Source organism: Haliotis rubra, unplaced genomic scaffold (assembly GCF_003918875.1).
Source record: "Haliotis rubra isolate DU_JTF1 unplaced genomic scaffold, ASM391887v1 Scf226, whole genome shotgun sequence".
NCBI classification, from domain to species: Eukaryota; Metazoa; Mollusca; class Gastropoda; order Lepetellida; family Haliotidae; genus Haliotis; species Haliotis rubra.
Window position 1 is genome coordinate 943,639 of NW_025766292.1, and position 15,857 is coordinate 959,495.

At 39.9% G+C, this 15,857-nt stretch overlaps 1 protein-coding gene across 1 annotated transcript in view; it reads right to left on the reverse strand.

Annotated features, from left to right (window-relative positions):
- Positions 1–15,857, reverse strand: part of LOC124277700 (telomere length regulation protein TEL2 homolog) — a 68,689-nt gene that overhangs the window by 15,276 nt on the left and 37,556 nt on the right. The window contains 4 exon segments of the mRNA XM_046713429.1: positions 9,445–9,619; positions 10,071–10,285; positions 10,507–11,599; positions 11,886–12,142. Of these exon segments, the coding sequence (XP_046569385.1) occupies positions 9,445–9,619; positions 10,071–10,285; positions 10,507–11,599; positions 11,886–12,142 (1,740 nt within the window).

Sequence of the window (15,857 nt, forward strand, 5' to 3'; positions counted from 1 at the left end):
CATGTAGTTTTCGGTATATTACAACTCACGTTTGTTTATCAAATGATCATTTTTCAGGTTTTAGACATAGGTGTCATGTGTCATTGGTCAGCTGAGATAGTGCACATGACGACTATATTCATGATACCCATTGCTGAGTATCATCACAATAAGCAAGCAATCAACATATTGTTGGCTCATGCTTTCAACAACACATGTTGTTTTTACACAGACATGCCAAGATATGGGTGTATTCTGTCTGCTTTAGTATATCTATGTAAATAAGCTTACTGTTGACAAGTCAACTATGCAGGAAAATAGTGATTAATCAATCAAGTGTTGTCAGATAAACCTTTGTTTTTTGCTTCTCATTTCACCATTCCTGTCCTTCTGCATGCATTTTACATAACATATAATTCACTCACCACATCAGACCTCGAGCCCAGGCCCCGATTTCTCGAAACAAACTTAAGTCTGAATTTTGACTTACCAGTAAGTTAGAGTTTTTACTCAAATTTGAGAAGACGCAGGAAAATGCATTTCCCAGAATGAACTGAAATCAACATCAAACTCAAACATAGTAGACAATTTGAGTTTGGTGGATAGATTACTTTAGTTGTTTTGGGCTTTTTTATTTTAAAAATTCAGTTGAGTTAAACATTCGGCTTTTTCAAATTGTCAAACTCAGTTTGAAATTTGAGTAAAAACTTAAGTTTGTTTCAAGAAATCGGGGCCAGATCAAGTACTTACCCACAGTTGCTGACCAAGCGTCTCAAATGTATTAATTCCAGTTATTTTACCTATTTCACTTCCACTCTTGCCTTCTGAATTCAATCTTAATATGAGCTTTTTCTGATAGGCAGTAAGATCTTTCCCTCTAGGTGCCATGACACTTTGAGCAGACATCATACTACGCACTCGAGAGTTATTCCCCTTTTGTTTACAAAATGTAACAGGTGTTAAGTCAAATTTGTACCCCTAAAGATGAAATAAACTTTCATTTATAAAAACCAGCTACTGCTGGCAAGAATCACAGTGGCCATTTTGTGAACTTTAATATGGCACATGAGTGTATGTGGGCTGTCGAATAGCAGACAGCATGCGCATAGATATCTTAAAGGATTTTTAAAAAGGTCACTTCACATTGTTTATTTTCGCTCTTAATGAACCCTGGGTATATATAATATTCACAAAATACAGTTAAAAACGGTAATATTTCATTATACAGCTTGTTTTAGGAATCTAAAACGCACCCCCCTCGACGCAATTACGCAAGATAATGAGGTAGATGGTCATGTGACGTCATACCGGAGAATCGCTACATCAACACACAGAAAATACAGTGGTACCGAGCCTGTTCGCTTACTGAGGTCTGCTTCTAGTTCAGCAAATAAATCAATCCACGAAGTCAAACCTGGATTTGGATGGCATACTAGATGCAGATAATATCACATACATACAACGTTTTAAATTTGAAAGTATTTCTAGCAGCAAGACTGACAGGAATATTCCACCAGTTGACAACATACAGCCGTGTGATGACCCCGATCCTGATCCCGACTATGTTTTGAATAGACCTACTGCAGACTAGAATGCAAGTCACTTGCCTATCACATGTTCATGGAAAACTGATTACACACTGAATTAATTTTTCCGCGGTCACGGTAAAGTTTGCAGTCATGATAACGGCAATGTTCGATCAATGTGTTGAGGCTGTCTTCCGGTATACATCGGTATAGGAAGGTAAACACTGAAATAGTTACGTTCGAAGTTCATGATTTAATGAAGGTTATTAAGTAACTTTCAGCTTTATTTTATAAAATGCGTCTTCTGCTAAATTTATCCGTAAAGGTTTTAGTATGGTGATAATCTTTTCTATGAAATACGTACCGTTACGGAAGTCGATAACTTCGATCTCACAACTGTATTGTAGAGAAGTACCCTAAATTCGTTAGTGTATTTTTTCGGATCTGGTATGGTGCATCAAACATCAGTTTTATTACATTTTCAATTTCCATAAAGCATCGGTTATATGTCGTGATACTTAGTCATATAAATCTGCAAAATATACATAAAATGTAAAATGATAAAGACCTGTAACCTCCTTAACAGCTGATAATAGATATAGTAAATAAATATACATGCAAGAAATAGAACTGACAAATCCTTATCTTTCTCTTTAACTGTCAGCTAGTGAAAAAAGAAAATTCTTCATTGTGTTCTAGTAGTGTAGTAATGTGTAAAGTGTGATCAGTCCCAAAGAAAGACCAGCGATCAAATCAAGAAACCAGCATACACAAATTAAAGCAAATAATTTCTTTGCATACAAACTGTTTATGACAAAATTATGAATACAGTGTGTACACCAACATCATGAAGGCAAAGGCTTGCGCGTAAATAAACTGAATGGACTGGTAAAAGCCAATGAAAACAAGATTGCTCTCCATTAACACCATGTCACAAAGTGATGACTGCAATTTGGACACATTTACCATCTGAACAAGTCCCAGGATTCAAACAGAGGAATACAATAGACCTTAAGACATCAGGCACAACTGGTTTCAGTTCACATCCTAGACACATATACCCGGTACATGATTTCATTTTATATCTTGATGTCAGTGAATTCACCAGTTCTTGTTATAAATGCAGAATATCCTGGAAAAATAGGTTGTTGTGTCCTGCAAGTCAGTAGGAAGGAAACATGGTTCTTCTCTGAGAATGGCCATGAGTAGAAATTCCACATACTCTGTGAATAAATTTTACAATGAATTAGAGACATTTTGTAACACAATTTCAGTATATTTTGTTTTGGCAACCATAATAATAATTTTCTTTGAAATCTGCACTAAAAAAGTAAGTACTTTTGTCTTAACAAATGCTGAGAGGGAAAATAGATATGAGGATTAAAAACCAGTGTCTTTGCAAACAAGACTTAGTGTTGACTCATTAGTTAGGGGAAAACATGCAGTAATAGGAACAGTGTTGTTTTTTCAAACTGGAGTGCACCAGTTCAACAAAAAATTATTGATTGTCTGAATTTTATTACCAGGTGTTGGTTTCTTGTTCACTGGCTTGGCCTCTTGGTTTAGGTATAGGGGTAGCTGATTGCCCACTTGGGTTCTCCAGTCTTGGTCACTTCTAGTGTATTTAGGCTGTTTTCATTGATGTGAAATGCTGCCATGTACACCTTAAAAAATAGCATTAAAGTAGCATTTTTACATTTGCCAAAAACAAAACCCAGAAAGAAATACATTATCTGAATGAACATATTCCTTGATTTCCCATTTTTGAAAGTGGGTTAAAAGATACCTATATATACATCTGCCATGATGTTTTTACAAGGGGTCCATAAATACCTAAGTTTTATGCCAGTGCAGAGCAGTCATTTTCATTTTATTTATTGTACATTGCCTTAAAGAGAGAAAGAGTGAGAGTCAACATTTTAATTTCCCCACACACACACACACACACACACACACTTCACATACCATTCTAACATGGTAGGGGACCAGTCCCTGGTGGTAATTATCTGAGGGGGCGCGGTGGGCAAGCTGGCTAAGGCACCAGGCTAGTGATCCAGCGAGGTTGAGGTGTCGGGTTCGAGCCCACCTGTGACCGGGTGTAAAAACCTTGGAGTCAACTTTGTGTGCAGACTCTTTCAGTGTTGTCACAACCCCTAGTGTACAGTACACAACCCTGTGCACTTAAAAGAACCCACGAATCCGTTGGTATTTGACCAGATGGTGGCCACATGAATTGAGCAAACACCTAGTTGCGGGTACAGCAACGTGCAGTGAACATGGACAAAGTACTGTAACTATGTGTCCCAGTCCACCCAGCTGTAAAAGGGTACCTCGTTAGGATGAGAAAGCCACAATAACTCGGTGCGTCTAGTGGCTGCAAGAGTGGTATACTCCCTAGGGAGTTGAGATTGATAATGCGATGTGCCGATGTGCCGGGAAAAAAATACCAGCTCCTTGAGTATGCACTAGTGCGTGGATATGTGCACTATATAAATATCCCATAATAATAATAATATGACTATGTTTAATTATGTTTTAATAATTATGTGCTCTCTCTCATCACCGCACCCATATGTTGCAAGTTCTCATTTGTCCATGCCCACCCCCATCCCAATCCCTCCACACACACTCACACCACAACACACCCATCTCGGGAAATAGATGACTTGGCCCTACTGAGTAACAGTAACAGTGGCGGTGAAAATATATCTCTGATCGAAAATAGGATGAGCGCAAATTATTATGTACTTTTTCATCAACTATTGCTTTATATAGCTAGCTACTGGAGTGTTTATGCTGCTCCAAAACAACTACATCTTAACACTCACCTGCAACCAATGTCGCGTCCGGAATGCAATCTCTCGGTCTCAGTCCCAAGTTGACATTTCGGCCTCTGTGTTTGTTTGGAATGTCAAAAGGAATGCCTGATATATGCATCCTTATAAAGTTTTGCCTGTTCGTATCCATATTTCACCAGAGGTTAGGTCTCTTTCATAGCAGTTCTTCGAAAAGTGTAACGAACACAGATGACCATGCGTGGAGGGGTTCACAAAATCCGCACAACAACAGTAAACAATCTTTGCCCTTCCTCTTGTCAAATAGAATTTCTCATTAAATGTATCGATATATCCGTGTTGTTTACGCAGTTGGATAATCATCAAAACTTGAAGTGCAGTTGTCAGTTTCCAATACATAATCACAACAATGCTTCATTCAAAATATTGCGCTTTGTGTCACTTTCAACTCGATGGGCGTATACACTACAGAAATGTCAACACACTGAGCGGACTATCTTCCTGTTCTCCCCAGAAAATGGAGAGGGTGAAAACCACTGGATGTTATATTTGGGATTACATTTTTTCAGATTCTAGTACTTTTCGGTCCAATGCAGGATTGGAACTGACACTCTGCAGGAGTGCTGGATTGGAGTGATAAGTTCCCACTGCCAAAGCCATGAATATACAGAAAGCGGTCAAATGCAACATTTCACGTCAGTCATATTTTATGCAGTGATACAGAAAATATGCTGAGATTTAAAAAGTAGTTAATCAATCTTTTCCAGTTATATTGGTGTGAGACATATATCTGCAGCAATCAGGGGATGGTCGAGTATTGCATATTTTTACAAACTGTGTGTCATGGTAATGGCTAATTGACAGACAATATTTAAATCTCTGGTTAGGAAAAATGTTGTGACTGCTAATAGTAATGAGTTTCAAGTTATGTCTAGAAGCAAGAAGTTCATGATCAACACTGAATGGCCACACACTCCACATGGGTACAGTGTGTGAAGCCTATTTCTGGTGTTTCTAGCCATGATATTGCTGAAATAATGATAAAAGTGGAGTAAAACTAAACAAACTCACTCCAGTCATAGCTGTGCCACCATTTCTTAATCTGATTTCAACAGTGTGGCCATGACATGTAATGTTAGTCCAGGCCACCCAGTAGGCAAATCAAGGCTGGCATGGTGTGGATCCCCAGTCCATGATACATGCAGCACAAATATAATACAACTACTGGAAACATCACCTTTACTTGTGTAGATGATTTCTTCAGAAAATGGAATACATTACAAGATACCTAAGGTCAAAACTGGCAACTTTCAGCAACTTTCGACAGTAGGTTTACTTATTACCAATACAGAGTCTATGATCTATTATTGTATGATAAACTATCACAAGTCTCATACTTTTACTTGAGATGTTACCTGTAGTGTTAGCAATAAATAAACACTTTGATTTTAGGGACCGTAAATAATTTATGCCTAGTGGGGGTGATGAAGAGTTTAAGGGGGGTCACCCATTTTGTTCTTGGGAGGCAGGGGGGTCAGCAATTTTGTACATATGTACTAGGGGTGTCAGCAATTTTGTACATAGAAATATTAAAAGTTATGCTTAAATATAACGGGGAGGGTGGGGTGGGGGTCATCGATTTTGTACATGACATGCAGGGCGGGTTCACCTACTTTGTACATAAATTTTAGAGGGGGTCATTGCTTCTCCATGAAAATCATCAAGCCCCCCCCTGGCCATAAATTATGAATGGTCCCTTATGTTCAATGACCTGACAGTTTGCAATCCAACTTGTCAATAGTTCAAAATAATAATGATGTGAGATACATGTACTAAGTAAAGTTAATTTGAAGATTGTTCAGTCTATTTAGCAGCCTTTTACTTTGAAAATATCCAATGTCAATTTTACTTCATATAACATTTTTCACTTATGAAAGAACCCCAACACTGAAACCTACGCCAGTATATGGACGAAACCCAAGTTTCATCAAGGTATGCAATCCCAAATATTATTCAAATTCTAAATAAAAGAGACAAAACCATTTCCACATCCTCAAGAAATGTTTGCAAAAAGTAATGTTGATTGTACAGTTCTGACTATGTTATGACCATGTTTGTGTGTTTGATTTCCACATCCATAAGACATTTCTGCAACAAGTGGTGTCAACTATACAATTCCGACTATATAAAGACCATGAGTTTGTTTGTGTGTTTGATTTCCACATCCATTAGACATTTCTGCAACAAGTGGTGTCAACTATACAATTCTGACTATATAAAGACCATGAGTTTGTTTGTGTGTTTGATTTCCACATCCATTAGACATTTCTGCAACAAGTGGTGTCAACTATACAATTCCGACTATATAAAGACCATGAGTTTGTTTGTGTGTTTGATTTCCACATCCATTAGACATTTCTGCAACAAGTGGTGTCAACTATACAATTCCGACTATATAAAGACCATGTGTTTGTTTGTGTGTTTGATTTCCACATCCATTAGACATTTCTGCAACAAGTGGTGTCAACTATACAATTCCGACTATATAAAGACCATGAGTTTGTTTGTGTGTTTGATTTCCACATCCATTAGACATTTCTGCAACAAGTGGTGTCAACTATACAATTCCGACTATATAAAGACCATGAGTTTGTTTGTGTGTTTGATTTCCACATCCATTAGACATTTCTGCAACAAGTGGTGTCAACTATACAATTCCGACTATATAAAGACCATGTGTTTATTTGTATGTTGTGACTTTCCACATCCATTAGACATTTCTGCAACAAGTGGTGTTAACTATACAATTCCGACTATATAAAGACCATGTGTTTGTTTGTATGTTGTGACTTTCCACATCCATAAGACATTTCTGCAACAAGTGGTGTCAACTATACAATTCCGACTATATAAAGACCATGTGTTTATTTGTATGTTGTGACTTTCCACATCCATTAGACATTTCTGCAACAAGTGGTGTCAACTATACAATTCCGACTATATAAAGACCATGTGTTTATTTGTATGTTGTGACTTTCCACATCCATAAGACATTTCTGCAACAAGTGGTGTCAACTATACAATTCCGACTATATAAAGACCATGTGTTTATTTGTATGTTGTGACTTTCCACATCCATTAGACATTTCTGCAACAAGTGGTGTCAACTATACAATTCTGACTATATAAAGACCATGTGTTTATTTGTATGTTGTGACTTTCCACATCCATTAGACATTTCTGCAACAAGTGGTGTCAACTATACAATTCCGACTATATAAAGACCATGAGTTTGTTTGTGTGTTTGATTTCCACATCCATTAGACATTTCTGCAACAAGTGGTGTTAACTATACAATTCTGACTATATAAAGACCATGTATTTGTTTGTATGTTGTGACTTTCCACATCCATTAGACATTTCTGCAACAAGTGGTGTCAACTATACAATTCATATATCAAGACCATGAGTTTGTTTGTGTGTTTGATTTCCATCCATTAGACATTTCTGCAACAAGTGGTGTCAACTATACAATTCCGACTATATCAAGACCATGAGTTTGTTTGTGTGTTTGATTTCCACATCCATTAGACATTTCTGCAACAAGTGGTGTTAACTATACAATTCTGACTATATAAAGACCATGTATTTGTTTGTATGTTGTGACTTTCCACATCCATTAGACATTTCTGCAACAAGTGGTGTCAACTATACAATTCCGACTATATCAAGACCATGAGTTTGTTTGTGTGTTTGATTTCCACATCCATTAGACATTTCTGCAACAAGTGGTGTCAACTATACAATTCCGACTATATCAAGACCATGAGTTTGTTTGTGTGTTTGATTTCCACATCCATTAGACATTTCTGCAACAAGTGGTGTTAACTATACAATTCTGACTATATAAAGACCATGTATTTGTTTGTATGTTGTGACTTTCCACATCCATTAGACATTTCTGCAACAAGTGGTGTCAACTATACAATTCCGACTATATCAAGACCATGAGTTTGTTTGTGTGTTTGATTTCCACATCCATTAGACATTTCTGCAACAAGTGGTGTCAACTATACAATTCCGACTATATAAAGACCATGTATTTGTTTGTATGTTGTGACTTTCCCCATCCATTAGACATTTCTGCAACAAGTGGTGTCAACTATACAATTCCGACTATATCAAGACCATGTGTTTGTTTGTATGTTGTGACTTTCCACATCCATAAGAATTTTCTGCAGAAAGGAGTGTGGACTGTACAATTTCGACTACCGGTATATTATGACCATGTGTTTGTATGTGCAACTCAACAATATGACAGGCAGCAGTCTGGACCACACAATCCTTGATACTATCTACAAATGAACTAATCATGACTATGTCCCCCAGTGTTGTTTTGAAATAAAAAATACTGATAATTTCATCAGGATTTCGTATCTGTAAATTAACCCTAAGGAAAATTCCATGTTTTGGGTAATGTTGAACAGTAGCAAACCTAGAATGGAAGTACTTTCACTCGGAAGTGCATATGACGTTTTGGATTACCTGAATATACTGCTGGGGAGACAATCAATCTGGTTACACTGTGAGAGGAAATTACAACCTTGTCAAACTTTTTGTACACTGTGTACATGTTTGAACCAACAATGCCAATACAACCTGAAAGTGAAGTGGATGCTGGCTGACAAGTAGGCACTATCAGGGGTAATAGGAGAGACATCCTTCCACCAGCAGCGATGACAATGTGACACTGTATGAATTTATGTATTAATTTAAATTCCCCTGTGGAAATAAACATCAAAGAAGATTTGTTACAACTCTCAAGGATTTTGTGATGTATGCTGAAAGTGCCAGTAAAATTTGTGAAAAAACCCCTAGCATTCCAAAATCCCTACGCTAGATCCAGGAACACTCTAGTATGGAAGTCAATCTGCAGTAGGTTTATGGTATCTGCAAATCACACACTAAGCACTGGTTGTGCATAAACAATGTACAGTAACAAGAATGTGCCAAGTCAGCATTTCATGGTAGTGTTGGTGGTCCACTGAGCACTTTGTCTATCCCTATCTAAAGACAAGGAGTAAGACAAGCATATATAGCATCCTGCCAAGACTATATACCAGTCTCCCCAACACCACACTTACCAGAGCATGTAGGGCAGCGTACAGGATCATGCCTAGACTGTACACCAGTCTCCCCATCACCACACTTACCGGAGCATGTAGGGCAGCGTACAGGATCATGCCTAGACTGTACACCAGTCTCCCCAACACCACACTTACCGGAGCATGTAGGGCAGCGTATAGGATCATGCCTAGACTGTACACCAGTCTCCCCCAACACAACACTTACCGGAGCATGTAGGGCAGCATACAGGATCATGCCTAGACTGTACACCAGTCTCCCCATCACCACACTTACCGGAGCATGTAGGGCAGCGTACAGGATCATGCCTAGACTGTACAACAGTCTCCCCATCACCACACTTGCCGAGCATGTAGGGCAGCATACAGGATCATGCCTAGACTGTACACCAGTCTCCCCAGCACCACACTTACCGGAGCATGTAGGGCAGCAGTGTACAGGATCATGCCTAGACTGTACACCAGTCTCCCCCAACACAACACTTACCGGAGCATGTAGGGCAGCGTACAGGATCATGCCTAGACTGTACACCAGTCTCCCCAGCACCACACTTACCGGAGCATGTAGGGCAGCATACAGGATCATGCCTAGACTGTACACCAGTCTCCCCCAACACAACACTTACCGAGCATGTAGGGCAGCATACAGGATCATGCCTAGACTGTACACCAGTCTCCCCAGCACCACACTTACCGGAGCATGTAGGGCAGCATACAGGATCATGCCTAGACTGTACACCAGTCTCCCCAACCACACAACACTTACCGGAGCATGTAGGGCAGCATACAGGATCATGCCTAGACTGTACACCAGTCTCCCTGTACACCAGTCTCCACCACACTTACCGGAGCATGTAGGGCAGCATACAGGATCATGCCTAGACTGTACACCAGTCTCCCCCAACACAACACTTACCGGAGCATGTAGGGCAGCATACAGGATCATGCCTAGACTGTACACCAGTCTCCCTAGCACCACACTTACCGGAGCATGTAGGGCAGCATACAGGATCATGCCTAGACTGTACACCAGTCTCCCCAGTCTCCCTACACCACACTTACCGGAGCATGTAGGGCAGCATACAGGATCATGCCTAGACTGTACACCAGTCTCCCTAGCACCACACTTACCGGAGCATGTAGGGCAGCATACAGGATCATGCCTAGACTGTACACCAGTCTCCCCAGCACCACACTTACCGGAGCATGTAGGGCAGCATACAGGATCATGCCTAGACTGTACACCAGTCTCCCTAGCACCACACTTACCATGTAGGGCAGCATGTCAGGGTACACCAGTCTCCCTAGCACCAGGATCAGCATACAGCCTAGACTGTACACCAGTCTCCCTAGCACCACACTTACCGGAGCATGTAGGGCAGCATACAGGATCATGCCTAGACTGTACACCAGTCTCCCTAGCACCACACTTACCGAGCATGTAGGGCAGCATACAGGATCATGCCTAGACTGTACACCAGTCTCCCCAGCACCACACTTACCGGAGCATGTAGGGCAGCATACAGGATCATGCCTAGACTGTACACCAGTCTCCCCCAACACAACACTTACCGGAGCATGTAGGGCAGCATACAGGATCATGCCTAGACTGTACACCAGTCTCCCTAGCACCACACTTACCGGAGCATGTAGGGCAGCATACAGGATCATGCCTAGACTGTACACCAGTCTCCCTAGCACCACACTTACCGGAGCATGTAGGGCAGCATACAGGATCATGCCTAGACTGTACACCAGTCTCCCCAGCACCACACTTACCGGAGCATGTAGGGCAGCATACAGGATCATGCCTAGACTGTACACCAGTCTCCCTAGCACCACACTTACCGGAGCATGTAGGGCAGCATACAGGATCATGCCTAGACTGTACACCAGTCTCCCTAGCACCACACTTACCGGAGCATGTAGGGCAGCGTACAGGATCATGCCTAGACTGTACACCAGTCTCCCCAGCACCACACTTACCGGAGCATGTAGGGCAGCGTCCAGGATCATGCCTAGACTGTACACCAGTCTCCCTAGCACCACACTTACCGGAGCATGTAGGGCAGCATACAGGATCATGCCTAGACTGTACACCAGTCTCCCCAGCACAAGGGTGTCCTCGCCAAGAAGATCAAACGTGTTCTCCTTCCTGTAATGTATGTCATCATAATTACAAGTAAGGGTGCTACAAGATGAACAGATGAACACAAGCACTTGTTTAACTATTGCCATGTTATCCCCATCTGATAGGTAAACATAATAAACCTTGGCACTGCTCAACATACATGGCTCACCGGCCTCCTGTTACCAGTTTGTCATTACTCATTCTCAAGCTACAAACATTATTAGGTGAATACTTGAGTGACAATATTGGATGTATATATTTAGCTCTAACATTGGAAATGTAGCCTGAAGATAACTGTGAGACCACACACCTGTCAAAGTTTTTCATAAGGGGGTAGAAGAAGTGTCCGGCCACTGGTGCAAACTTGTTGGTCACAGGCTGCGGCAAGGGTTGTGAGCGGCCTCTGGCAAACCTTCGCGTCTTGGATTCTATCCTTTTCTCCACGATATCCCTCCATGAAGCACCATCAGCCTGGCTGGAGTGCGGCATCTCCTCCACCTTACGGTGTGCTGCTTGCTCAAAGGATGGAGACGGTTTAGACAGCTCCGTGGCTGCAGCAACAACAACCTGGAAAGGAGGACGGGAACAGGGTTAAAGAACTGAAGGAAATACTGATGATCTTGAAATTGATGCAAGAGGTGACTCCTCCCCTCCAACCCTTCCCACCCCGTGCAACTCAATACAAATGGTTACTGCTCTTAAACCCAAGTGTAACTTTAGAATATACAAAATTTCATCCAAAAAATTTACTCAAAACATACTCAATCAAAGCATAATCCAATCAAATAACGATGGGCACCATAAAATCTCACTGGACATTCAAAACAAATTTCTTGTATGTGTTTGAAAGACTACTGACAATGTACTTGTTACAACAGCTACATATGGCGGTGAAGAATCATGTAAGTTGTTTTTAACATTGAACTTGTCAACTATGAGAAGTGTCTCCTGTGTTTCAGTCTATAGTGCTTATGTTTATTTCACTGAAAGCTTGTGTGAACTGATCAGAAAATCACATCAACCAATGGCTGTATACAGCAACTGCGATGTGATTACCACTATTGATCCTGGAAACATATCTCAGTTGATACAGTTACATATAAATCCTACTTTCACAGGGAAAGTCATATTTGTTGTAGTTTTACTTATATTTCTCAGCATGATGTTTTTGCACAAAGCATCAGTGGTGATGGGACAAACTGTTCCACACCAATCACCGCATCCTACTTCCATATGATTGGGTACTTCATAACTGAACCACTTGTACTTGGGGGGAAAATGTGTTTACAGCTAATTCTATTTCCGTCTTATTTTTTGAAACAAATACACATGGTAATCTTAGTCTCTGCATATCAGGCAATACATGGCAATGCATGACAATATGTAACAGAAAGTACATTTTAGACTTTGCTAACAGACTTTGTACGGCAATTTTCACATTTTCATTGACCATGTTTACTATCACCTGTTAATTACAAGGAGGGATATGAGCAGGGAGGCTGTCTTGTTTTCAGTCAATGCTAGATATAAATGCATAGTTGAAACTTGACTTAATGCAAGCAAGGAATACTTACCTTTTTCACATGTAATTCCCTTTGCCGTTGATTTAAAAAACGACAGTACTACTTTCCTGATGAATAGTGAGAGTGTAATTCATTTACAATGTACCAGGGTGTCACTTCCATAAGGCAGGACAGTTGCATTGGTGCAGGACAGAGAAACTTCGTAGTTTGAGAATCTATGATCATGGTTTGGTGTTCACAAGTCCAGTATTGTAAGTGTATCTTTGATTTGAACCATCAGCATACATATCTTGTCAGTATCTAACTCTGTACAGTTATTAACCATGTATGTAATATCTCATCATACAACCATGTATGTGTGGGCAGCTTGGTAATGTCTGTCAGTGGGGTTGTATATTCACAGTGTAGCTGCAAGTGTTCCCACATGCACTGAGTCCAATCCAAAACAGGATCATGTTTCATGTCTCTAAATGAATCTGAATGACATACACATGTGTGTGCATGCGTGCATGCGTGAGTGAGTGGGTCTCTGTGTGTGTAATTGTAAATACAGCTAGTAAAATGGCCGGGGTCACTTTCATTTTGTTCTAGGGAGTTAAGTGGGTCATCAATTTTGTACACAGGTACTAGGGGATGTCAGGATTTTGTACATGAAAATATTAAAAGTTATGCTTAAACATTATGGGGGTGGGGGTGGTCATTGATTTTGTACAGGACATGTGTGTGTGGGTGCGTGGGGGACTTACTTTGTACACACATTTTAGGGGTGGGTGGGTGGGGTGGGGTGTCATTCACATTGTACATGCTTCTCCATAACAATCATCATCACCCCCCAGCCATAGATTATGAAGAGTCACCAACTGTATTCATTATCCATAGAGAAATTATAATGTTTTCTTAAACATGAATAATGTTTTGTCTGTTCATCAGTAGTTACCAAGGATGACTAGAGCACAGTAGATCCCACAATGACCACTTCCTTCCTCATTTTGACAGTTACATTAAATCACTCAAAGAGTCATAGTTCAACAAAGTTGAAAAACAGCTCAGTCTTTGAATAAATGGTAAATGTATTAAATCTTAGTGACCCCTTAATATTTCAGTTATTTAACAAACTGCCAACAAAATATGTCCATCCAGTTTGATATGATAACAGTTCCAAACATTTTCAAGTTTACTTTCATCTCCCAGTGATTAAAAATATTTGGATTGAATGAAGAATGTGCAATTAATAAACATATTATTGATTAATCCTTTGAGCAAAGGAAGTTATTTTTACAGTGGAACTTTACGACAGGATGTGGGTCTATTCTGTCTGAGTAAGTAAACCTACACACTACTTTCTGACAACTGATTAATGAATCAATGTATTATCAGTTGATACTTCCTCTGCTGTGATTCCACATGCTTATTAACATGTCATACATCAGACCTGAATTGATAAGGTTAAGTATTTACCACAAACACCAGGACTGCTAAATGGCAACCTCTGTCAGCCAATCTGGGTGATGTTACTGCAAATTATGCCTGTTATAAATTGATTAACTGAACAAGTGAATGATGACAAATACACAAACAGAGCTACAGATAACTTTTGGGGTTATTGAGTTATGTACTCGCTTGTGTTCATCTCAGTTGGGAATGCTAATTTTCCTTTCGGTAACCACATAAATTGTACTCACCTCACTCAAACTCAATTGGGTATTTTTCCAAGTTCCAATAATTGTAAAAATATAATAAAGTTTAAATGTTATTTCTATAAGATCTGTAATATGAGAAACGATAAGGAAGACGGCAAGCTGCCAAGTTCATGCGTTGAAATAGAACCTCTGTATATACTTCAGTTATTTTATCTATGCACCAGTACGCAAGCTATGATTCAACATTTTTGTGTGTACACACGCAAGATCAAATTTATTGAGTACTTACAAAACTTCAAGCGTACTTGTACGCAATAGACTTAATAGGAATTGAGTTTTCACATAGATAATTGCGTAATTTACGCAGATACGCAGCTCATCTGTACCTCTGTACCAATATGGCTGACAGCAACTAAGCAGTAATCATTGTATTGTATGCAGTTTAGCTGCCTACTGAAGTGCCATGCTGTTTGGACAACCCAAATGGAACTACACATCTGCAGACTTAATCAGTACTGTCACCAATATATACCAAGGTCTACATCTACACAATGTCGTACAGACAGACTTAATCAGAACTGTCACCAATATATACCAAGGTCTACATCTACACAATGTCGTACAGACAGACTTAATCAGAACTGTCACCAATATATACCAGGGTCTACATCTACACAATGTCGTACAGACAGACTTAATCAGAACTGTCACCAATATATACCAAGGTCTACATCTACACAATGTCGTACAGACAGACATAATCAGAACTGTCACCAATATATACCAAGGTCTACATCTACACAATGTCGCATAAGACAGACATAATCAGAACTGTCACCAATATATACCAGGGTCTACATCTACACAATGTCGTACAGACAGACATAATCAGAACTGTCACCAATATATACCAGGGTCTACATCTACACAATGTCGTACAGACAGACATAATCAGAACTGTCACCAATATATACCAGGGTCTACATCTACACAATGTCGTACAAACAGACATAATCAGAACTGTCACCAATATATACCAGGGTCTACATCTACACAATGTCGTACAGACAGACATAATCAGAACTGTCACCAATATATACCAGGGTCTACATCTACACA